This window comes from Ochlerotatus camptorhynchus, unplaced genomic scaffold, assembly GCF_037179485.1.
Source record: "Ochlerotatus camptorhynchus isolate MF236.1 unplaced genomic scaffold, CSIRO-AGI_Acam_v1.1 ptg000211l, whole genome shotgun sequence".
Classification (NCBI taxonomy): domain Eukaryota; kingdom Metazoa; phylum Arthropoda; class Insecta; order Diptera; family Culicidae; genus Ochlerotatus; species Ochlerotatus camptorhynchus.
In genome coordinates this window covers 3,499,061-3,525,698 of record NW_027040701.1, presented here as the reverse complement: position 1 = coordinate 3,525,698, position 26,638 = coordinate 3,499,061, and the positions used below count along the sequence as shown (strand labels likewise).

The window sequence follows — 26,638 nt, the reverse complement described above, 5'->3', positions numbered from 1 at the left end:
TTTACACCACAAATATTCAATTAATAGCTTTTTCTTCGATTCACCACCACGAAGGTGAATTTATTCAATCTTAAATTCACCCTCTTTTTTTAACCCTCCATGAACGACCTTGAAAAAAAGATTACAGCAGTAATTTTTTGTATGCACCACTGTGGTGCAATTTTCAGGCACCATCCCAAAGGAATTTACGCAATAAAAGGTTTCCAGTGCCTTTATATTATGAAATGATATTATTTTACCTTCAAATCAAGTTATCAAGAAAGTTCTTTTATATCATAATTTTTTAAACGTGGAAATAAAAATCTTATTTATAAAAGGTGGGGTAATTGCCCCACCTTGACCCACCCCCACCCTCCCTCTGTACGCCAGTGGTTAGAAAATATTCCAAACTAACTCTTTCTTTGAAAATTGTGGTGGCCCTGAAAAGGGCCGTTTTGATGGTTTGTGGCTCTGAAAAGAGCCGTTTTGATGTTGCATGACCCTCAAAAGAAGTAAGGACTATCCAACGCTTATGTAATCACAAAAGCACAAGAATGAGGATCGGCTCGACGACGCCAATCTTGTATAGTGGCTGCTGACACGTGATTGGTTAGTTGCATTATCCAATCAGGTAGCAACACTGTGGTAACTTCTAGAATTTTTCATGCGAGTTGTGCTTCGCTAGGATGTTGACAAAATGAACCATTAAGTCAAGGCTATTTTTCCCATAGAAGGCGTTGTTCCATTGGTAGTAAGTAATAAAATTCTGAGACCTCCACGGATACGGTGAGCTAGTTTGAGCTTGGATGAGCTTCGACATGACGATAACGTGCTTGATGACGGTGACCCACAATGCTTTCTCACGATGAGCAACTGTACCCAAACAGTGACACACACTTCATCACTACTACTCTGTCTAGAGCGCTCTTGCAGGCAGCCTTGACAGCAAGCTGCTTGTGGAGCCTTTTCAACACGTCTGAAGTTCGAAAGGAAATGCGGTAACGGTTTAATTCGTTTGGGACCAACTATGTGATGTCTTTGTTAGGAAATACACCTTATGGTGTAGGCAAATGTATGGGAAATTTTGATGCTACAAATTTTAGTTAAATTTCTTAGTTGTTTAACTATTTGCACTATTTGTACTATATGACACAAAATTGATGGAGTAAGCCCTCGTCGAATGGCATATTGCATGACATATTTCACTCTAATGCTTTGGAGATATATGTGTTCAAAACCTGACCCTTTCGTTACATGCTCGTTTTTCGTACTCTCAAAGTGTAACCCCATATAGAAAACAAAGACATAGTCCTACGTCAAAACCTTCGTAGACAGCAATGGAAATCTCCACCGGAATCTCCTCTACTGAAAACATGAGAAAATTCCGTAGGAATTTTCTGAAACTTCCACAGCACTAGGCAGCACCGAAAATCTCCACCAAAATCGTACGGAAGCTTCTCCACCGTGAACGCGTGAAAACTTCGTCGAAGCTCCCTGGAACCTCAGTTGGCAGAATTGAAAACCTTCACTGAGCCATTCCATTATTGTACAATGTCTAGAGACAGTGTGTGTAAGAAATTCTCTCTGAGTATCGAAGTTGAGCTATTCACCGTTTGCGAGGGTGCTTTTTCCATACTGACTGCGTAGATTTGATCGAAAGAGATGTGATCGTTCTCTCGTTGAACCCCACTTGGCTGTGCGACGAGTGTATGGACAGATTCCTGAGAATGAGAGACGACAGGATAAATAGAGACGCCATACGCCTTTTTAATGCACCACCAACGTAGAGTGCGCCACGCAAGTTCGAGAAGAAACGGCAACCAAACCGTTTGTTTACATCAGAATAAGTATTTTTCCCAACGCAAATAACAGCATTTTTCATTTAAAATCTTGCCAATTTCCATCGGTAATTGTTTTATTGTACAATTTTCCACAAATCTGAACTGATTTGCACCTTAACTATTCACACGCAAGAAATCCGGAAGATCTAACCACTGAGGCACTTTTCTAATTTTCCATTTTTCTCAACAAAAATATTCCTGAACACCAGCAGGATCTTTTCAAAAACGTTACATAATTAAATTTTTAAACTGTAGATTAAGTTTTGCAGCATCTCAGATGAATCAATTTATCAGGAAAAGTAAAAAAGTGTTCCGTTTCCTATGTCTCAAGGCAAAAATTTATGCTCACAACACTCTTTTTGGCGTTCTCCTATTCACCACCAGAGGTTGAATCGATAATTTAGTTTCTATTAAAAGGCCTATATTGGCAAATCAAAGTTGGTACTCGTGGAGAATAGAAGAACTATGAGAGTGATGATAGTTTCAAAATTTTACACCGTGAGGTATACGAGTGCAATCTTAAAATGCTTTTATTTTGCAAATGATGCATTTTATTTAAATCTGGTTGGTGCTATGTTAGTAGAAAACTCAAGGACTACTCAATAGACAAATAATATAGAAAAATTAATTTCTTTTCAGATTTTTAGGTGTACACATAGATTTGAGCTTATCTACCACTGTAGCAGCAACCAGATTTAAATAAAATGTTCCATTTGCAAAATAAATGCATTTTAAGATTGCACTCGTATACTTCCCCGTGGAAAATTTTAAAACCATCATCACTTTTATAGTTCTTCTATTCTCCACGAGTGCCAACTTTGACTTGCCAATTGACGATGAAGTGAACTGAAAGATACAGTTACTGAAATCATGGACACTCTGGCTAATTTCATTCCTAATGATTCTTCGGTCGATCCTCCTTTGCTACACTCAACTACAGCCTCCTCACTTGTGCTTCAGGATATTCAAGTCAAGTAAATTTATTGACCAGTTAAGATGGAACCAATGCGTGCGGTACTATTGTTTCTAACGAACATAGCTGAGCATTGCTGAATGGGATGTTCATCGACTGGTAGCTCAAGCGTTTAGTACTGGCACTCTCCATCCAAAATACATCGTAATTGTAAAATTAGTATCACATTGGAAAAGTCGTAAAGCAATGGATCTCGTTCAAAATTGTTTTTGATAAACGTTGGAAAACAAAAACGATAAATCCCTTGGCATGGCCTAAAAGTGTTGAGTTTAACTAGTTCATTAAGGACACAACGAGACATCAAAGCTTGTACTTTAAAATTATTGTTTATACACATGCATGTGTTCTGATTTGTTAATTTGTCACTGTCGATCGATTACTGTGTTGAGTACCTATCATGTCGAAGTTAATGATTGTTGTTCAATCTATTATTTCTGTTGGATGAATTGTTGTGTTCTTAGAAATAGGATGTTTAATAAGACTATATAAATGGTTGATGCAAATGACGAAATTTAAATGCTTTTTGTTTCATATTAAATAGGCATTCTAAAAGTGAGGCGCTCCAAGATGACACTCGTTGATTAGGGCAGTAACTTTAGATTTTTTATGAGTTCCTGAAACCATGTTTTTTTTTTACTGAAGCTATCTTATAAAAGTTATTATTTCGTCCAGTGCCTCAAATTTTACGCAAAAGAGCCTGATAATTTTGAGACATGTTTCAGTTGACATTTGTGCTGCACAAGCTGTACAATTCACACATTTTTCTGTATCAATGCTGATCAAGGTCTTCAATTCGAATGAGTTAATCATCCTTGTCATGAATTATCAATGTCTGCTGTGTCCGTGAACTGTAGCTATTTTTTTTTAATCTCTCGAAGATTTTCTAGACATGAACATATTTATTGACCTCTTATTTTCAAAGTTACGCACAACAGGCCACTAGCTGTTAACAATGTTTTGCAACTGTTCCAAAAGAGGTACATCGTTTAATAAACCCAAGTAACAAAACGTTCAGATACAAGGCTATTTGTGGCTTAAGCAGCTTGTCGTTAAAAGAACTTGAAAGTTCCGGTACCCAAATTGAAGAGCATTCTAAGCAGCTTCTATCGAAACTTGAACGGAACTTTTAGAAAAAAGTTAGAAAAAGGTTTTTGTCCTCTACACCAATTCTATATTTAGTTCGCACTTTTATGAAAGTTAATTCTAAGGTCAGGTTAATGAAAGTCATTTCTAAAAGCAGGTATGAACGTGTATTGTTATCCCGCCTACTATTAGAGTTTTAAGAGCCAGCTGGCTGACTTGAATACGAAATACAACACTTTAAATTGGTGTTTGCCTGCATGGTTTTCCAACACACTTGTGGCACAGTGGTTAGCGTTCGTACACAGACAAACAGACATAGCCCATTGAATATTTCTCACTGTAAAACATCGTCGCAAAAACATTACCGCCATCTGTTGAATACAATGTGGTGGGTAGTACGCTGAACAGATGGCGGTAATGTGTAAACGTCAAACGCAAGGGAATTGACTATGCGCGCCACAGGTGGCGGTACTACCAACTACGATACTTTTAAATTGATCGTTAAATGCTTGTTCGATGAACAACTTGCGAGTGTTATGTTTGTTTGTCTACGAACTTCGCATGTCGAATACATGGGTTCGAATCCAGGAAATTGCTCTTTTTTATAGAACTTTGATGCACTGCATAAATATAAGAATTATGATTTATTTGAGTTATTCAATATTCACGTACATTTTGTTAATAATAAAGATTTGTGCGGATTGCTTCATGTGGGTTATGACAGAGCTTCAAGTTTCTAAGAAGGTCCGCAGTGAACTTTTGAGATACTTTAAAGTTGCTGAAAAGTTCCGCTGGGAACTTGTTCGGATCTTTGTTGTGGCCATCTTTTCAGCCTTGCCTGAAGTTCTTAAGAAAAGCGTAGGGATGCTTTTTGAAGTTTTTTTTTTTGAACTTAACATCGCAGTACGCATCGGAACTTTTTTTGAGTCTGAAGTTCCTCGTGCGCTTTTTATAGCTTCTAAAGTAGCCAGAATGTTGTGTTAGAACTATATATGTACTTTATGAAATTGGAAAAAGGTTTTATCGATGAATGCGGAAATTTTGGTTGCTTGAAAAGAAAGTTCTGTCGGAACTTTATTTGAACTTTATGGAACTTTAAAGTTTTTACGGAATTTTATTTAAAATTTATGGAACTTGAAAGTTTTGTCGGAACATTATTTGAACTTTATGGAACTTGAAAGTTCTGTCCGAACTTTATGGAACTTGAAGGTTCTGTTGGAACTTTATGTGAACTGTATGGAACTTGGAAGTGAGTTTTATCGTTGAATGTGGAAGTTTTGGTTACTTGGAAACTGCACTCTTTGAATAAACCGTGTTGATTTTTCGGACTTATTCCAGAACAGCTCTCATGGTGTGATGCAATGTGTTTGAACTGACTGCACCAGTGGATGACTTCTTTCTCACTCCAGTATGCCCTGGTTCAATTTCACAAGAGCTCATTTGGAATTTCAGTGGCGGAAATTCTGGTCACCGCCCAAGGGGAGTAAAGCCGGCTCATGTATTGATGGACTCGAAAGTTTCCAGGTGTGGAAGTTGCTTCCCTGGCACTCGATTTCCTTTGGTGATTAATCACCAATTGGCAACCCAACTAACATTTTCTTCATCAAATGCCACCTTTTTCAGCATTGTGCTGTAAAGTAGGTAAAAAAAAGCTGTAGATACAGCTGAAAGCAGAAGCTAGCAAAACATTTTTGGAAAGCGTTTACTCCACTTATTCACAACTATTGTTAAATTTGTCAGTCGCACTGAATAACAGCAGCCTAATATCACTTCGATATTAATCAACTTTCAACTCTTGCTGAGTAGCATAAACATCAAAAGAGCTTTTTCATCAACTTCACAACCTCAACGGTGCCGGTGGTGTAGTGGTAAGCTTGATTACCTCTCTCTCACCCCAGCAGGCCTGGGTTCAATCCCAGTCGGCGCCGCCGGGATGTTCTGAGGCATAACATCTGTAATCACGCCTTCCTTCGGATGGGAAGTTAAACCGTTGGTCCCCGGTTCATGAGTTGAGGGGTCGATAGGTACCCGAGCAAAGGTTAGAGATCAAATTGAAATCAGAATTTGCTGTTATGATGTAACTTATTTTGAATACTCCATTTGATCTCATTTAGGTTGACTTAACGTTTAAAACATATCACCTCGGGCTAGTCACGAATGACCTAAAATACGTTAAACAAAACAAATAAACAATAATGGTTAGTTCAACGACAGATGAACTTAAATCAAATTTTAAACAAGAAATGCTCAAGTTAAGTTGCTTTGATTTAAAAAGTCTTGTCTGCATAATGAAAGCACAATAAGATATCAGACTTCTGTCGTGACAATTGAAATCAAAATAAGCTTTCATTATGATAGGAACTGCAAACTTTAATATCGATTTGCTTTCATTTTGTTAATCGACTTTGCTCGGGTAGGGTCCAGGTGTGGGAGCTGCCTTCCTGGCACGTCGGTAGCATTGGTGCTCAACACGGAAAACAAGATCGACGGAAAAAACAAACTAAAGGAAAAAAAATCAACTTCACAACCTGTACTCAGCTAATAAACTGTGTTGGCGCTACTTTGTAAGTCATTTTTTTAGACCTGTGTAGTTTTACAGCTTTTACTCCGCTCCTTTACAAAGCTGAACTAACTAGTCGAGAAAAGTGATTCATGTGCACTATTGCAAAGTCTCTACTCAGCGATCTTGTTGTAGAAGGTCATGTAGATTTGTTTACGTCAGTTCAATGTGTTGGCAGTGTCAAGGTTTGCCAATAGGGTCGCCTTGTGTTCGAGTTCAGGTTCCGGTGCAGGGTAAAAATTTAGTGGTGTGCTTATAACTTATTTTTAGTAATTTGTTTCGCAGCAAAATAAAATCAATAAATTCCCTCATTAAAAAGAGTAAAATTGTTGTAAATATTGTTCAACCCGGCTTGAAGATAAAGCTGTGTAGTGATTATTGAATAATCGGGAAAAGGTTGGGCCTTTCAAGTTCACACACAACTGAACAGCAGCATAACAGCTGTATAGAAGCGTAAATGGATATGCAATAAGAGCTTGTCCCAACCAGCCATATGCCCGAGCAGGAACGAATATCTCGATACCTTAAATTGGTATGGATGAGCCTGACATAAGAGGTAAAATACCAAAAAATAATACCAAAAAAATGTTCCCACAATACCATTCCAATACCAAATTATGATAATACAATACCAAAACAATATCACCCAGGTATTCTTTTGGTATCTAAATACCAATTTTTGATATTTACAAAGTATTTAGCATGTAATTTTTTGGTATTATTCTTTGCTATTTTACCTCTTATGTCATGCTGGTCAATATCAAATTTTGGTATCAGATCACAATCAGGTATTCATTAGTTATTTTTTCCTGATTGGGAGTAGCTGACTAAGTTCGCTAGATTTACTTTGTATGGAGGTTGAGTAAAGGTTACCTCATATCGTATAGCATTTTAACACAGCTTGAAGCTGTATAAATGAAATGAGTAAAGCGTTTACAATGTGTAAGCCGGCGACGGTGGTGTAGTGGTAAGCGTGACTGCTTTCTCATCCCAATGGGTCTGGGTTCAATCCCAGCTGAGGTCGGTGGAATTTTTCTGAGGCATAAAAATCCCTGGTCACGTCTTCCTTCGGAAGTGAAGTAAAGCCGTTGGTACCGGCCCACGTATCTTGAATTGGTGCGATATCCTACGCAGGTGTGGAAGTTGCCTTCTTGCACATTCGATTGTTGTCAATGGATGGCAATCGATGTCCGCCGGTAATTGACACTAGATTGCGGTGCAGAGATCGACGTTAAATAAAGGAAAGAAGGAAGTTTACATTGTGAAAATTGTTAGTTTGGCATCGACGCACGTCGGTGATTGGCACTCAATTGCGAAACACGTGCCATTCTCGTATGGGTAGGTCAAATTTCACGTGTTTTCGTCAAATCTCTTGATCAAGATTTTTGATTATTAATTTTGATTTTGAACAAATTAAATACGAAAATATGAATTTACCTTATCACATGAGAATGCAACAAAGTAATATTTTTGCACGGTTGAATTTATCATGTTCATGATTCTGATGTTTCAAACCAGTATTCTAAAAGAACATTAGCAACTTACACTAATCGATGAGTTCCTGCAAATACCAGTGGACGAGAATATCCCACAAGCCTGCATCGGCTGCCTGTTTCTTTTTTTTACGACCAGTGAAACTACAGCAGCCAACGGCGTGCTAACGCACATCCTTCGAATGGATCAATTAACGAAGCAAATTTGAATTAGTGGAAAACCACCTCAGCGCTTTTTATTGACACCAATAATATTTATTCGTTCTTTCCTCCTGCTGTTCGTTCAACTTCACACACACAAACACACACGAACATGACTCAACAACCCGATTTGTGCGATGCAGCATGCCGTTTGTTGGTCAGCTGAAGATGCGCGCCTCTGCTGCGGACTCATTTAATATTAATTAAAATAAATTGACATTTTGTTTAACATATTAACACATCTTGTTTGCAATAAAAGTTTGCCCAAAAGGCACGAATCAGGGTTCTCCCACGGAATCGGTGAGTTGTATTTGTATGTGCGGTGTTTTTCAGTGCATTAGAGGTTTGAGAAGGTTTTTACCGAAATAAATTTAGCAAATCGAATCGGAAGAGCAGAAACCAAGAAACCAGACGGAGGCTGCTAATCCATTAGGAGGGTCTGCTTCCATTGGAAGTCGTCTGTTATTGTCTGTGTACTTGGCTATATTTTCACTTTCATATCAGTAGTGTGTGATTAGCTTCATTTAATTGTTGTTTCCATCAGATTTGGATTTGATTAAAGGTTTTTAAAATTGCGCTACATTGTATCTTTTTGGCTGCAACCAAGTCTTTCTTAGAATTAACCGATCGCATGTTGGGAAGCGCCACGTGACAGTCACGTTTTATGACACGATCTTTTCCATTCTCTCAGACTGTCCTACAGCTGAATTTACGTTGGTGGACACTTATGGACCCATAAAGTGAGATTCTTAAAACCTTCACTCCGAAATTGAATCCCTGGGAGTTTCATTCTACCTTAAAGGGAGCTGTGCAGCAGCGATATTCTCTTTCATTATCTAAATCTTTATTATTTTTATTACGAAATAAAAGGAATAACACCACCGTGGAAGCAGAAGTGGGGGGATCAAAAATGATGCGATCAAAACGATCAAAGCAGCAGCAGCAGCAGCATATTCATATGTTGAGGTTGGTCTCGACTCCGCAGCAACGCAGGAACATCATCGCTTTGTTTCAGATTTGGATTATGAAACCGCGTACGTCGTATACGAACACGGAATATGTGCAAAGGACCGCACGTCTGCTCGTCTGTCCCTGGGTATGCTGCCGCCACCAAGGGTCAAGTGCGAGAACCGGAGCCATTCATACGACCGAGACTTGTTTTGCATATCTAATTTTGTTACCGTAAAAATGTTAATAAATTATTCATCTTAAATGCTCTATCTTTATAATGCATTCCTCAAGCGATCGCCGGTGTGCGTTTGGACTGCGGTACGACTTTATTCCAGTATCAATTTAACCCGGATTATCCTTTTGCATATGCACTAAATCTGTTATTTATGTACCCCTTGAATCGTATTGCTTCATCAGTTTTCGATCTTTATAAGAAGTTACGATGCAGATCGTTGCCCACAAAAAAAACCATTCATTCCATTCGTTGGGGTCTGGAAAATATACAAATTCCTCTTAAAATGAGATTATTTATAGTAAACTACGAAAAAATAGAATTTTATTGCTGTTCACTCAGCGCGCCATTCCAGAGCAAGTTCAATTTCACTCTCCGTTCTGATATCCCATAGCATCACTGGGCTGGAATAAACGAGCAAACTGCCGGTTAATGATCAATAATTACACCACATCTCGTAATAATCTACTTCTCTCACTCTCGCCCTGGCCGGCGCACTCGCAGCAGCAACTCCTGCTGTGGAAGAGCAAATAATTTAAATTTTATTACAACAATTTAACGATTATTGCCACTTGTCTATTTATAAATCCATCTCACACTGACTTCAAACGCATTCTGTTGATGAGCACAGTACAGTAGCGCTGAGGTAACTGATTGATTCTGATTACCCTATTTTGTTCGCTCTTCTTTTTTTTTCAGGGCCGAAGGCAGTAACATTCTGCTGGATCCTGCGCAGGTCTGCGAGAATAGGAACAACAAGAAGGCCAAGCGGTTGACCGGAAAGCTGGCGGAAATCTGCAAAAATGACACCTCGTTGATGAAGGAAATCAAACGGGGCATCAGTCTGGGCTTCCGGGAGTGCGAGAACCAGTTCCGGAACAACATGTGGAACTGCTCGTGGACGATCAAGCGCAGCATGCGGCGGATACTGACCAGAGGTGAGTTGGGGTCGGTTTTTTTTTCTGTTCTGGTTGTACTAGGAATGGTCAATCTGAAAACCGGTTATCAGGTCAATTCAACGCTCGATCAGTTATCGTTAGTTATCCCCTAATTAGGGACCGTCCATTAATTATGTCACTCTTTTATTGTTTGAAAACTGTGACGAGCAATACAAAAAAAAAAAAAATAGGGTCCATATAAAAAATGCGTCAAAGGGGGGAGGTGGGTTGAAAAAGGGGCAAAATTTGCGTGACATCATTAATGGACCTTCCCTTATAATTATTAATGATAATAATAATTTGAGTAAGTTGCATAAACTCGTAAGTGGTTCAAGTCCATAGTTTGAGAGTATTGCCACCTCCATCCGTTACTGTATTGACCGAGATTTGGGATTGATCTTGGCTTTTTAGATGGAAGTATAGTTATCTCCTACAATTGAGAACTGTCCTGGACACGTCTTTGCAACTGCTGGGGATAGGAAGGAATGTTAGTTGGACGAATGCAGAGAACTCTATGACCTCTCATAAGTGTCACAGCAGTTTGAAGGTAACCATATTAGGATACGTTCGATAAAGGATATTAGTGGAGACCGCATGAACGGAGGATGCAATATGCCGAGCTGCGGTCCAATGCAATAAAATAGAGAAAGAAAGCAGTGTATTAGTGATTGAAATTAATCATGCCGAAAAAAAAGGATGCCGATTGGGACTCCAACCACGAACGTTGCGGTTATCAGACATGTGCATTCTCTACTGCTCTCCCAAGTAACAATTCAAGCTGAACAGTAAGAGCAGAAGCTGATTATTGGTTGATTTAAGGTGTACAAAGCTGATTAACATCAGACTGAATAGTTGATTAGTAGTGCATGAAGCGAACTGTATCCCCAAAATCCAACCTCAATAAGTTAGTTGATTTAAAGATTGAACAAACCACAACTCCACAAATCAGCAAAGTGTTACACATATTTTGATAACTTGATTTGTTAAATGTCGTCAATGTCACTCGTTGCATTTCCGGCAGTTTAGTTCTTCTAAATTCACTGCCTACCCAAGTAACAATTTTGGTTTTTCGAGGGTTCTGTAGACCATGATTTGGATTTGTAGAATGATATAAAACCTCTATAAAGCTTTCAATGTTACGTGGGTACCTTTCTAATTACAAGCAGTGGCAGCAGTTGAGACAAGGAATAGAAGATTTTTAGGAATAGGCCCAGGTAGATATGAACTGCGACAACGTCGGAAGAATTAACATTTGTATTCTTGTGCTTTGTCTGTTATGTTGCACTGAAGTTTCAGACCGCATTCCAAAAATATTGCTTAGTTATGGTTTTAGCATCCAAATGACCATCGAAATAAATCACACACTTGTTTCAACATTGTGTTAACCCTTTGTCTGTATCTTGGGGTCAATATGACCTCAGGCTATGTTAGCTATCTTTATGATCCATCAAAACGATTTTTTCTCTGACATTTTTCCATGCTTAAGTCTTCTTGATATGGCTTCCTCGTAGTTGAGACATGTTTCGAATTTCATTTAATACCCATTTTGAAGAAATTTAGTAATGAAGTTCAGTTTTATTTTAGAGGTACAGACAAAGGGTTAACTGTACTTGAAAATGAGGGAAATGTTTTACTGTCACCAGTTGTTGTTTACAATTCTGCATTGCTGTATAATACCAATAGAGGTAACTCTAAGACCAGAAGGTCACGAAGAAACGTGTACAACTTTTTGACTCAGCTCTGGAACTATCTTCGGTCCCAAGCTAATCGATGCACCCCTCGAAACATAGGAAAATTCACGTGTCCATCTTGCATAGCGAATCAAAACAAACCCAGTGTAGTACTAAAATAGGGTACGCTTATAGATGTACTTGGGACAATAGACTAGTCAAGTAGTGAGTCAATTTAAAATCGTTAGTTACCACCAGTTGATAATACTCTTCCGGTTGCTGTTATTCAACTTAAATTTGACGTGATTCAAGATAATGATCATACCTTTTGCCACACATATTCTTAATTGGTCCAGAACGGTATGGTTTACGCCTGTGAATCAGTGACTGCCAGTTTGAATCCCGAAATGCAAAGGTAATTTTACGACTTATATTATCAATATGTAAATCCAATTAGCCAGCAAAAAAAGTTAAAGCATTCCCCTTATAAAATAAGATTTGAAGCAGCCTTCGATTATTATTTTTGAAATAAAACTAGAAAGCTGCAACCCTTGTTGGAAAAGACTTTTATTCAATGCCTTAAAAAGCTTATAATGTATACATTACTGTTATGCTTTTGGCTGATTAACATCACCAAATTTATGTGATTAAAAGGTGAGCAAAGGTTAACGTTATCTATGTATAGCAATTATTCCATCTAAGGATAAATTACTCAGGTAACAATTCGATGCTTAACAAGCGTTCTTCCAACGATTTTAATTCAGCCTTAGTTTGAATAATTGTTGTACTTATACCACGTAAACCTTTGTTCAGCTTTTATACATCTAAATCTGGTGATTTTAATCAACCGAAAGCTTTATAGTAATATAGTTTTAAAGCTTGAAAGCCCTTGTTCAGCCTGCTATTTTATATTTTTAAAAATTATGCAAGGCCGTTTGATATATTTTAATTGTTATGAGACTGTTTTACCTTAATGCTGACAAATTGGATTCACATAAATATTTATATTGTCTAAGTCTTAAAATTGCTTTTGCATTTCGGAATTCGAACCGACAGTCTCTGATCTACAGGCGTCTACCATACCTACTGTACCACTTAAGCATATGTGTGTCAGAAGGTATGATCGTTAACTTGAAGGTCGTCAAATATAAGTTGAATAATAGCAACCGAAAGAGTATTGTACAGCAGTGCAAAATTGTAAACAACAAATGAGGACAGTAAAATATTCCTCTCAATTTCAAGTGCAGTAAACAAGTGCGCGATTTATTTCGATTGTCGTTTGGATGCTGATTTAGTGCCATAATTGGATTATATTTTTGGAATGTGGTCTGAAAATTCAGTGCAGTGAGTGTATCAACCAAGTCAAAACACAGGAATACGTCGTTGCAGTCCACTTCTATCTGAAGATTATCATCAAAAGCTACTCTTCCTTGTCTTAAGGGGTTACGTCTACCTGCAAGACCGAAAAAAAGCGAAAGTTTGGATTTTTTTCTCGAAAACGACGCAACATATTGAAAATCGGTTTTCTGCCGTTTATTTAACACACATTAAATGGTACATTTATCAGTCGATGCTGTAAAAAAAGAGGTCCTGGTGAACCGCACGGCTGCTCCCCGTGGACGATGTTCTAAAAAACGCTTTTTGCGGTGCCAACTGCGGTTCGTGATGTAATCATCTGAAAAAAAAAAAAAAAAAAACCATGCCAAATCGTTAAGCATGTGCATACATTTCGAGAAATTTTTGGCACCGGTTTTGAAAATATGATTCCGAGATAAGAGCATTTAAAGTTTCAAGTTGGGTTTAGTCCACTATAAGTGAATATTTGTGTACGTCGCATAACTTTCACAATTTTCATCGGATCAACTTGATCTTTTGAGGAAATATTCTTGACTTTATATACTTTCGATTAGGACAATAAAAAAAAATCGATTTTTGAAAGTCTGCAGGTAGGCGTAACCCCTTAACTGCTGGTGCTGCTTGGAATTAGTAAGGTAGGCATAGTGAATTAAAAAGCATTAAAATTCCGGAAATGCAACGAGTAGAACTGACATTTAACAATATTGTGCAATATATTCAAATTATTCTATCAGGCTTTACAATATTTATAGTGCATTGATGATTTGGGAGTAGTGTTAAGCTTAAATAAGTCTTGTTCAGTCTTTAGTTCAGCTAACTTATTGAGGTTGAATTATGGAGATACAATTCACTTTATGCGCTACTAATCAACTTTTTATTCAGCCTGGTGTTAATCAGCTTCGTACACCTTAAATCAACCAATAATCAGCTTCTGTTCTTACTGTTCAGCTTGAATTGTTACTTGGGTAATATCGATTAAGCAACACTTGTTAAGCACTTATAGCACGAAAATTTGTTTTCGCTTTCTTTTACCACCGAAAAACTGACATGAAACTAAAGCTTAACGATTTTCGAACATAAACTGGTCATTGTTCCTAAAATTAATTTTCAATGGTGACATTAATAACAACTAAATTTATATTTGGTTTGGTAGAATCCAAGCAATTTTATTTTTGCCCTTCTCCACCTCCTGAGTACGGTGCTGAGTGTGTTCAATCTTATGTGATGTGTGGTTATTGCCAATTCAGGCTGTGAACCATTTGCCGAGTTAAATTTAACTCATGGTGAAAAGTGACATTTCGAAAGTGATTTTCTATGTTCAAAAATCCCTGTGCTGTCGATCGACCGGTTTTCAAGAAGAACTTAGCCAAGGTTGTCAAAATTTAACTTCTAAGAAGTAACCACGCTCGGATAGCAGGGTTAATCGATAACTTTCCATCTGTCAAATTTTAACTAAAAGTTAAAATAATCTACCAAATGGTTCAGAGACTTAAGAGAAAAACTAGAAAATAGCGTTGGATTATTTGACAAACGCAGCTTTAACAGCATGCCAGTTGATACAGCTCAGTTTGTTTTTGATAAGTTCATAGTTTGCTTTGCTTAAATCAAAATACAAATTATTTGTCAAAATTGCGGGTTTCTCATGGAACATTCAATTCCAGTGTGGAACACTTTTTTTTTCAAAGAGAACGGGTGCCTCGGATACGTAAAAAACATCAGTTATATTAGTGGATAACAAATCAGGCGTACCATTTGATAACGGCATAGAAGCATTTTTAAACAAACTTTTTAAGGCCCTTAACACTCCAAACACGCTAACCAATACCACTTTCGAAAAGGTGAGAGTTGCCCCTATCCAATGATGTTGTTGGTTTGCGTGAGCGTACTTCGATTGGCGTGTAAAGGGCCCTTAAAAGTTTGTTTACAACAGCTGTTGTGCCTTTATCAAATGTTATGCCTAAAATAGCATTTGCTATGGGGTTTCACGTGATTTTTTTCCTTGGTTTGTTTTCCGTCGATCTTGTTTGCCGTGCCAGCACTAATTCTACCGATGCCAGGGATGCAGCTCTCACACCTGGACCCTACTCGGAAAAAAATCCGTTCCCGAAAACGGGAACGGACCGTGAACTAAAAATCACGGCCAGCTATCCAGAACAAAAAAATTCAAAATATACACCGTGAACTATGGTTCACGGCTGTGGTTCACGGCTGTGGTTCACGAATATGGGAACTCTTTTTTTCCCGTGTACCTATCGACCCATAAACTCATGAACCGGGGACCAACGGCTTTACTCCCCTTTCGAAGGAAGGTATGATCAGAGATTTTAAGCTTCAGAAAATCCCGGCGGCGCCGACTGGGATTGAACCCAGGCCTGCGGGGGTGAGAGGTAATCATACTTACCACTACATCACCGGCGCCGCTGTCGTGATTTACTTGATTGAGATCAATTGTGCACTTTTGTCAAACAGAGAATGGTTTCAAAAAAGATTCATATTCATCATCAACAACTTGATTGCCCCTTAATTCAAGTCCCAGTATGTGTGAACATTTGCCTCAGCTTCGAATTTTGAAATATTATCACCAGCAAGACTATATGAAAAAAGCTTTATAAACATCTGTTAAACAAATCCAAACAACTATGTAGTCAATATCATACAACCAATCAGACACTAATTACGATAGGTTCAACGTCCGCCGACATCAATCGAAAATCAAATGTAGAACATACTAGAGACACTAATTTACGTCCGTTCTGGTAACGATCTACGCACTCCCCGTTCTACCACCATCACGAAACATACATACATACTAGAGAACCCGCACCCGCAGATCGATGTCAACTTGGCAAACGCAAAACGCAACAAATTTGATCAAGTTTCAGTCTCGTGTCAACCAGTCAATTCACCCGTCAGTAATCCGTCGTAGCCATCCGTCCGTCCGGTGGCGAGAAGAAGGAGTTGGGGAGATCACTCGTTCGTCGAACCAAATTGATTGTACCTAACCGATCACGCGCGGGGTGATCCTCTAGCTCTGTGGCCTCCTTACCTCGAATCGAGACGTATTACCATTTAGCCTTTTGCCTGCTTGCCTGCCTGCGTGCCAGCTGCTGATGTAGGTAGTTAGGAGCTTGTCTGGGGAGTCACTATTTGCCCGGTGATTGGCGTGTCGTGTCCGACTCGAAATAGGATCAAACAGAACCACCATCACCTTCTTCACTACCATCCGTCCAACTCAGGGGACCCCTAGCCAATTTCCAACTCTAGCCAATCTGAAACCATGCGGGGACAATTTACCTGTCAATTTGTGAATACCTTAAATTAACTTTATGCGATCGGATCATGGTTAATGTTTATTGAATTTAAGTGATGTAATCTTGACAATTTCAATGAGATTGTTTATCTTCAAATATAGTGAGCTGCGGTCGACGAAAGGCAAAAAAAAGGACGACCGGAGATGGAATCTGAAAGGCACATCGGACTGCAATTGGGATCAACGATGACTTGACTTGCGGTTGAAAGGGGTGGAATGTGATTTACAGCCCGAACTGGCAGTATGGCTTTGCAACCCATAGGTGATCCAAATGCAAACATGCACGGACATTTCTCGTTACAACTTGACTACCGGGAGAAGGTTGACCCCTTCAGATCTGGGTATCTGTGCAAGTTGTTCAATGTGCTATGAGGGGAAGCAAAATTCGAACACAACCGTCCTCCCGTATCGAAAGGGTAACATTCCTGCTCCAGGAAGCACAGATGGATGGGTGAGAATGCGCTGATAATCCACAGCGCTCAATATACATACATTCGTTTATTATAATGATCATGCGGTCTCTTTTTGACCTCCACAAAGATCACCTTCAAGTTCCACCAAAAATGGCTTGATAGGAGCAGCGTGACGTGTCTCTTGCTCGGATGGAGGCCTGCCGCATTACGCGTGGTACAAACGGCTAACATTCATCTTGCCAGGTCCTGATGTAAAAGAGAAAATTGTCCTTCCCTGTCACTTCACTATGCTCCCCTTACCCTCCCTCCACACACAACTGTCAGTCGCTGGATGGTGACATGGACCGAACAGACCCAGAGGAACCGAGGGGTGGAACACAAAAACAATAACAGACCTCTGCTCTCAAGACAAGGTAGGCTGTTTGTTTGTTTTATTGATCCGATCGCGAACAAATCTCCGACAGGCCAAGTCAGAGCATTTCACAGTACCTACCACCAACCGGTGTGTTTGCCACGTCTTCCTCATTCCCCGCACCCCGTCAACTGAGTAGCTAATAAAGGGCAAGTGCATGACGGTAGTCTGTTCCTTTTTTTCGGAACTGATCGACGACGAAGGGCACGATCCGATCGTTGACTTGGCGTAGCGCTTGACTGAGTCTATATGTACGTTCCATCAAAAAGTAACCGCATTCTCCCGGGAGAGATACATCGAAATCAACCGAAGAGAGTTACAATGGTACCCCAATGCAGGCAGTGCTCAATGAATCCCGGGGTAGATGTTATTTATTGCAATGACAATATCGTTACATTCGATTTAAATTTTTCGATTCAAAAGACGATCAGCCCGTCGGAAAAGTCGACAGCCGGAGGACAGAGGTGACATTTTGCAGGAAATCTGGATCGTTCGACGGAGTGCCCTCGGGCCGTCAATTATCGGTAATTTAACATGAAACATTTGGACATTTTTCACGATTGTCGTTGACTGAGCGGAGACCGAAGGGAAGAATAAACATAAACGAAATTATGCAATTTATCTTCGTTCCCAGGGGTCATCGGGGTATTTTCTCACGTTCGGCTCCCTGGGTTGGAATTGAAGTTAAAGTGTTCGTATTTAGTATCAAAGTAGTATTAGGCTTAGGTAATTAAAATAATAAGCAAAGATCAAAAAGGAGTGAAATCCAAAATATCCGCACCAGGTTCTCGGCCCCAGACCCCCAAAAAGTCGGGAAGGATATCGGTAGGTTGAAATACAATACAGCTCACCTCGGGATCAGTTTGATGGCGAGAAAATCGAGCTGGTGGACGAGTTCACGTATTTCGGCTCACTGGTGACCACCGATAATGACACCAGCAGAGAAGTTCAAACACGCATTTTGACAGGGAATCGTGCTTGCTTTGGACTTCAAAAGACGCTGATGTTGAATAAAGTTCACAGCAACGTGAATCTGATTAGAATCGTAGTTCTCTATGGCCACGAGACCTGAACTATGATCGTGAAGGACCTGCACGCCCTTGGTGATTTTGAACGAAAGGTGTTGCGTACCATCTAAGGCTGCTGGTAGAGTGAAAGCTGGGACCAAGCTGACCGATAAAGGAATAACAATAACATAAATAACAGCGGCCTAAGGTGAAGTGTAGATGAATGACGAAACGTGAAGGAGGCAAATTAACCGCGAATTGAACAAGCTACTGGAAGAACCACACATCGTTCACTCCGCAAAAATCGGTCGACTAATGTATTAAATTCAATCGAAGTGTTTCTTACTTCATACGTGCAGCTTACGATTACAGAGTTGGAGGGAAATGCTATACTAATACCAACATGAAGCATTATTGCGATAATTTATTAGCTAGATAAAGTGCTGAAGAGGATAGATTGATAGTTCCGTTAAAGTACGGCCGTGTGAAAATCGAACAGAAGTTGAAATTGAGCGAAGGGTCATAATGTGACAATGCTATTCAAATGAGCACTTCTTTGTCTAGCTCACTTGATAATGAGCCAATATCTCAAAATCCCCTTACCCATCAAGTGATTTAAACAAAGATGTTTCAACTTCTTTTCAATTTGTACACTGCTCTACTCTAACGGAAATATCATCTATTCTCTTCAGAATATTCTCTAGCTAATACATTATCGCACTAAAGCTTTATGTTGATATTAGTATAGCATTTACTACCAACTCTGAAGCATTGCTTCAAAACTGGAAACGAAAAAAAAAAAATAACTGGTGAGATCGTGATGCCAAAAACTGGGAGGAACTGTAAATCAGTTTCATGTGCAATCTTCCATCACGTTTTTTTTTCCCACAATGAGTGGGGAGAAGAGCCCACCTTAAATTCACTAAATGTTAACAACAGGGAGTTGGCAATTCCACTCTCCCCATCCAAATCGGTCCCATCCCTACCCAATGAATTTATATATTTATAAGAACATATGTAGAATATTAGAATATAGTACTGACCATGATTTTCTGCAAAAACGATCCCTTCAGGGAAATTGAGTACAGTCAGGAATCTTTATTGCCGGGGTAACGGGGGCGTGAATAAGGAACCGCGAATAAGGATATCCTCAGCTTATGGGATTTTCACTAATAGGGGCTGTGGTGGATTATCTCATTTGTTTCAATATACAGCTATACTGTCTTTGGCGAATATGTTGTACAGGGATAGACCAACAAGCCTCTGTCATTGGATTTAGGTTTAATAGGGAACTACGCCACTAGAGGCGCTTCACTTTTATGTTACTTATGACAGGCGCTATAATATATGGATCTTAGGTCCAACATACAATATTTCGTGATCCTGGCCATATAGAAAGTTGCTGTCTTGAGAAAAGTTGACCAAGTGACCAAGTCCTTTCGGATGGTGGCCATATTAGTTCAGAACTCCCTCACTACACAGCGCTAGTGTGTACATGAGCTTCCTATATAAGCTGTATCTCAAAATCCTGGCCATATAGAAGGTTATTGTCTTGAGCAAAGTTGTTCAGGCGACCAAGTCCTTTCGAATGGTGGCATATTAGTTCAGAAATCTCTCACTAGGCAGCGCTTGTGTGCATGTGAACTTCCTATATAAACTGTATCTCGAGAACCTGGCCATATAGAACGTTGTTGTCTTCAGTAAAGTTGTTCAGGTGACCAAGTCGTTTCGGGTGGTGGTCATATTATTTAAGAACTCTCTCACTACGCGGCGCTACTGTGCACATGAACTTCCTTAATATGTTATTTCTGGAAAGCTTACCCTAGTAGCACGCTTGTCACAAATCAATTGTAGAAACTTATATACGACTTATTTCAGTCATAAACAAGTTGCTATAACTTATTGTGATGAAAGTGTGCCACTCGGGTATCCATAGAAGATGTCGCTGTGCAATGCTAGGACATGAAACGGAATAGTGATGACGTGTAGAGAGGCTGTAAATCGATTTCGGACGCCATTTTAAAATCCAAGATCGATTCAAGAAAAACTGTCAAATACCCTACAATATGGGTATTTTCGAAAAGGGGATGACGTGTAGAGACCAGAAATCAATGCCAGACGGCGTTGTGTAATCCAAGATGTCGACCACCAGTACAAAAAAAATGTCAAATACTCTACAATATGGGTATTTCTGGATAGGGGATGACGGGTAGAGACTGTAAATCGATGCTAGACGCCATTTTGTAATCCAAGATGGAAACAATCGGTTCGAGAAAAACTGTCAATAAACTGGTCACCTGAACAACTTTGCTGAAGACATATGGCCAGCCCAACAAACAATTTTAGCTGTAGATTAGCTTATACAGCCAAAATTTGCCTTATGCAGCTAATTTTTGCCTGTATAAGCTAAGCTGCAGCTAAAATTGTTTGTTGGGAGGTTCTCGAGATACAGTTTATATAGGAAGTTCACATGCACACTAGCGCTGCGTAGTGATAGAGTTCTTAACTATTATGCCCACCATCCGAAAGGACTTGGTCACCTGAACAACTTTATTCAAGACAGCAACGTTCTATATGGCCAGGATTTTGAGATACAGCTTATATAAGAAGTTCACATGCACACTAGCGCTGCGCAGTGAAGGAGTTCTGAACTAATATGACCACAATCCGAAAGGAATTGGTCACTTGAACAACTTTGCTAAAGACAGTAACTTTCTATATGGCCAGGATCACGAAATATTCTATAAGATCCATATATTATACCGCTCGTCATAAGTAACATAAAAGTGAAGCGCCTCTAGCGGCGTAGTTCCCAATTAAACCTGAATCCAATGACACAGGCTTGTTGTTCTATCCCTGTACAACATATTTGTCCAAGACAGTATAGCTTTATATATTGAAACAAATGAGATAATCCACCACAGCCCCTATTAGTGAAAATCCCATAAGCTGAGGGTATCCTTTTTCGCGGATAGCCCGGCAATAAGGATCCGGCAATAAGGGATACCGGCAATAAGGGATACCGGCAATAAGGAATCCGGAAATAAGGACTCCTGACTGTATCTCAATAATATCTAATAACAATTAGGGTTAAATACCCCATTTCCGGCCTAAAGGGTGATACGGTCAAAATTTGGTCAATATCAACTTGACGTATTTCTTTCAATTTTGCATTTAAAAAACCTGAACACCCCTCATTTTGAAGGTGTGTGTGTGTGTGTAGAATGTTGCTCCTATTTTGATTTTGGAATTCACTCTTCAGTTGTCAAAATGCCGTCCAAGCAAGAAGAGCAGCGTATCAAAATTTTGCTCGCGCATCGCGAAAATCCGAGCTACTCGCACGCAAAGTTGGCAAAATCGCTAAAAGTTGCCAAATCAACCGTTACAAATGTAATTAAAGTGTTTGGGGAACGTTTGTCGACAGCCAGGAAGTCTGGATCGGGGGGAAATCGAAAACCGGAAGCCACTGAGACGACAAAGAGAGTTGCCGGTAGTTTCAAGCGAAACCCTAACCTCTCTCTCCGAGATGCCGCAAATAAGCTGGGTGTATCGTCTACAACCGTGCATCGAGCCAAAAAACGAGCCGGACTATCGACTTACAAGAAGGTAGTGACTCCAAATCACGATGATAAACAAAATACGACGGCCAAAGCGCGATCCCGGAGGCTGTACACGACGATGCTGACGAAGTTTGACTGCGTGGTAATGGACGACGAAACCTACGTCAAAGCCGACTACAAGCAGCTTCCGGGACAGAAGTTTTATACGGCAAAAGGAAGGGGAAAGGTAGCAGATGTTTTCAAGCACATGAAACTGTCAAAGTTCGCAAAGAAATATCTGGTTTGGCAAGCCATCTGTACCTGTGGCTTGAAAAGCAGCATTTTCATAGCTTCCGGGACTGTCAACCAAGAAATTTACGTGAAAGAGTGTTTGAATAAACGTCTGCTGCCTTTCCTGAAGAAACACGGTTGTTCCGTACTGTTTTGGCCGGATTTGGCATCTAGCCATTACGGTTAAAAGGCAATGGAGTGGTACGCCGCCAACAACGTGCAGGTGGTTCCCAAGGACAAGAACCCTCCCAACACGCCAGAGCTCCGCCCAATTGAGAAATACTGGGCTATTGTCAAGCGGAACCTAAAGAAGACCAAAAAAACTGCTAAGGGCGAGCAGCAGTTCAAGGCAAACTGGCTTTCTGCGGCGAAGAAGGTGGAAAAGGTGGCTGTACAAAATCTGATGGCAGGGGTCAAGCGTAAGGCCCGGCAATTCGGATTTGGAAAAGCGGAAGCCTAACTGAATATTTTTCCTGAATTTTATACTAATTGAACTTGAAAAAGAAATTTAATTTGATTTTTTAAATAAACGATTTCACAGATTTACACGCGTTTTCCCTTGACCAAATTTTGACCGTATCACCCTTTATTAAGCTCAACCTGAAATTAGTCTTTCTTAATCTAGCGCAGTTTAGCACAAAACGGAATGTTATTATTACTGATGGCTTCCACATTTATTCACCTTTCCGTATGTACCTTAAGATTTGATAAACAGAAACCAATCGTTGAGATATTGTCAAAAGTCTAACACTGCTTCTTGACGTCAAACTCGGCCTACGGATTCTAAACTCGGTCTAACGCATTGAAACGCCATTGAAACGCCAATGAATTCACTTCGGCCAATCGGATGAAGATAAAAATTGATTCGGTCGGAACACTTCTTTTGTTTTTGGGAATAATGGCTGCAAACCTTCATATCACGCGTTCTCATTGACTTCGTTCGGTAGCTTATTAACTAAAGTATTGTACCAAACGCATAATTGACTTGTTAACTCTGAAATTAAGGATTCATTTAAAGTTTGCTGCTCGATAGGCCCAAAATGGGCGATTAGGCCGAAGTAGTTCTCTACCCTACCTGTGTTGTGATACTTCCTTCAACGAAAACCAATTTTCTTGCTTTGCCATGGCCATCTAGTCTAAAGTAGCTGGTCCAATGTAGAGATTAGTATGAGATGGTGTTATATGCAAAGTGCGAAAATAGAATGAAAGAAATATGAAAAGGATTAGTTTCAAGAAGCGACAGTTTCATCGGATTCTCCAACTAACCATACTCAAGCAAAGTAAGTATATACAAACTTTATTGCGAATATATGGTTACTTGGGTATTCATATGGTCGTCAGAATGGTTCATCGGTTGCGAAGTGAAGTATTTCTGAAAATGATGAGCTATGTTTCTGAATGTTTTGAATTTATTCTAACGATACCTCAATATTACAACACAGACAAACAGACGCAACACATTGAACATTTCTCATTGTAAACTCTACCGCCATCTGTCGTATGCACTCAACAGATGACTGTGGTTTGTAAACGTCATACATAAGAGAATTGATCATGCGTGCCACAAGTGGTGGTATTACCAACTAAGAAAAACTAAAATAACTTATATAAAAAATGAACGGGATAGTTAGATAATCAATTAATAATTTGAATATTTAATAATAATTTGCAGAAAAAATGAACGGAAAAGTCCATGAATGATTTCTTTGGTTTCCCCCCAACTTGTTTTGACCTGAATATGCATCAAAGTCGTATTGTTCTCACTTTTCCAAATTTATTTATGGGGGTTTTTATTACTTACTACCAATGGAACAGAGTCATCTGTGTGAAAAAATAGTCTTGACTAAATGAGTCAATATAGCAATTTTAAAACGTTTTAGGACATTTGTGTCATTTCCTGGGATAAGATTTGAATTCGTGAACTTCAGCATGAGAGGCTTGGATGCTAGCCACTATGCCAGATCCACGCTTAGATTGTTTGATATTAATCATTTTGCAGTGAGAAAATGTACCAACCTGGTTAGCATTTCAGAATGTCATCAAGTATTTGTAACAAACCCTTGATCAATTGAATCTTTTATTATTACATACACTCTTCGAAGACTTCATGAAATTTTAAGTCTCCTAAAACCGACACATGTGACCAACTCAAATGGCATACAATTACGTCAATTAGTATTTTTACATAATAGCAAAATAGCAAGTACCAACATATTATCTTACATAATAGGGGAACCTGAAGTAGGGGAAAATTGTAGTTTTTCACCCCACAATACTATAACAAACAACTCTAGATACATTTCAAGAATTGATTGTTTCAATGATCCAAAGGGCGGCCGTCTGCCCCCGTCGTCCCCTCAATAACACACCATGGCAATGAAAATAAGCTATAAACTAGCACAAACCGACCGCCTCTGAAAATGCGAACCATTTCATTGCACCCTACTACGGCTCATCCCGCCTCCGAGTGTTTATAAATCATTTCTTCTCGCTAAAATGTATTCGATTTTCCATTGCCAGCACACTTGGCGGTGCCTTCCACGGGCGTAATTGTTTGTTGATTTTCTAGTGAAGTAATTCATGTGTCTTTGACTGCCTGGATTCACCCATCCACACGACGATGCAAACGATGGCGTTGGCGCCTCCACCTACACAACACCGTGCTGTTGATTTGTCGTGTACATAAACGGTGCTATTGGAACCAACTTACAAAACTCTAAAATCAAACGAAACGAAACAACATCGAAAATGACTTAATCAGATTCCGTCGTTTCCCCTTCGCCGTTAAATGTCATGATGACTGGGATCGGTAGAGGAACAAACAAAACCTCAACAATCTGTTTGACGAGATTGTTAAATGGTTTGTCACTTCGGGTGCGTTGCAGAGGTCCCCCCCCCCTCCCTTCCAAAAAAAAAGGAACATCAAATTGTCGTCGATAGCGAACTAATATTTACTGTTTAGAGCCAACTGACCCAGAGGGACGACGACGACGACGACGAATACGACGTAGACGTCCAGTGGCAACATCGTTTAGCAAATGCAAATGATGTTGGCCATCATCGGTTGCGTATTTTGAAATCAATTAGCGCCACCCGCGAGACCCGAACAGACCCCGCGCAATCGACCGTATTTATTTATGCAAATTCGGAGATTTCTCCCACCGAGCTGTGAGCTGCGTAAAGTGGTGCCAGCACATAATTTAATTAAACGATATTTATTTTATCAGTACCCTTCAACTGGAAATTTATATTGACTTTCAATTCGACTCTTATCGCCGGGCGGAGGATTTCGGGGCCTTCGAATTCACACGCTATAATGTTTAACATTTGGAATTGGTTTCTCCGTTTCCCTTCTTTGCAGATACCCGCGAGACCGCGTTCGTACACGCAATCACGGCAGCCGGAATCACGTACGCCGTTACGAAGGCCTGTACGATGGGGGACCTAGTGGAATGTTCCTGCCAGAACCACGTCAAAAAGAGCGTCCAGAATTACCCAAATGGCGTCGGGGTAGGAGGCGTTGCCGGTTTGGCCGGAGGAATCGACGGGCCTGGGCCCGGACCTGGTGGGGGAAAAAATGGCGCCCGAAAGGGTAAGAACGGCGGTGGTGGTGCTGCAGCCGCCGGTCGAAAGGTAAACACACGCAACACCATGCTGATTACCTCGTATCGGAACGTCAATAGCAATTTCAACTACAATAGTCTGGCCGCACCGGGAGCCAATAAAAGGGATGTTGTGAAATCGGTGCCGAGTCCGACTAAACCTGCTGGGAACGGTGGGAAAGAAGGCAGCTGGGAGTGGGGTGGATGCGACGATAATGTGAACTTTGGGTTTAGGAAGTCGAAAGATTTCTTGGACGCACGGCTGCGGAAGAAGAGCGACATCCGGACACTGGTGAAGCTGCACAACAACAATGCGGGACGATTGGTGAGTTATTGGGAATTTGGGTGCACAGCAAAAAAATAATTTTGATATCACATCAAAGTGGATGCACTACAATCATGTCGAAAATTTCATGTAATTTTTATGACCACATAAATAAACAAATGCAGTAAAAGCAGCGTAGTGTCAGTTCATGCATTGTATTAATGATAATTTTGTCCTTTTTAGCAAGTAATATTACACCATATTTTCGACATGATTGTAGTGCATCCACTTTGACGTGATATCAAAATTATTTTTTTGCTGTGTGGGTGTTTTTGTTGATCGTTTGAATATCTGTTTTATTGGGTGAAATTTTAAATTTTTGCATTTTTGCTTTTTTGCTGAAGCTTAACTGTGTTGGCAACGAAGTAATTCGGAAATTTCGTAATTGCAGCTGGCATGTATCAACTTTGTTGATCTTGTTATGATTGCTGATGGGAAAAGTAAGAGACAATCATACACACT

At 39.8% G+C, this 26,638-nt stretch overlaps 1 protein-coding gene across 1 annotated transcript in view; it reads left to right on the top strand.

The window, feature by feature from the left end:
- Positions 1-26,638, top strand: part of Wnt6 (Wnt oncogene analog 6) — a 61,586-nt gene that overhangs the window by 27,364 nt on the left and 7,584 nt on the right. The window contains exons 2-3 of the mRNA XM_065224474.1: positions 10,013-10,251; positions 25,611-26,176. Coding sequence (XP_065080546.1) covers positions 10,013-10,251; positions 25,611-26,176 — 805 coding nt within the window. The remainder of the gene's footprint in view (positions 1-10,012; positions 10,252-25,610; positions 26,177-26,638) is intronic.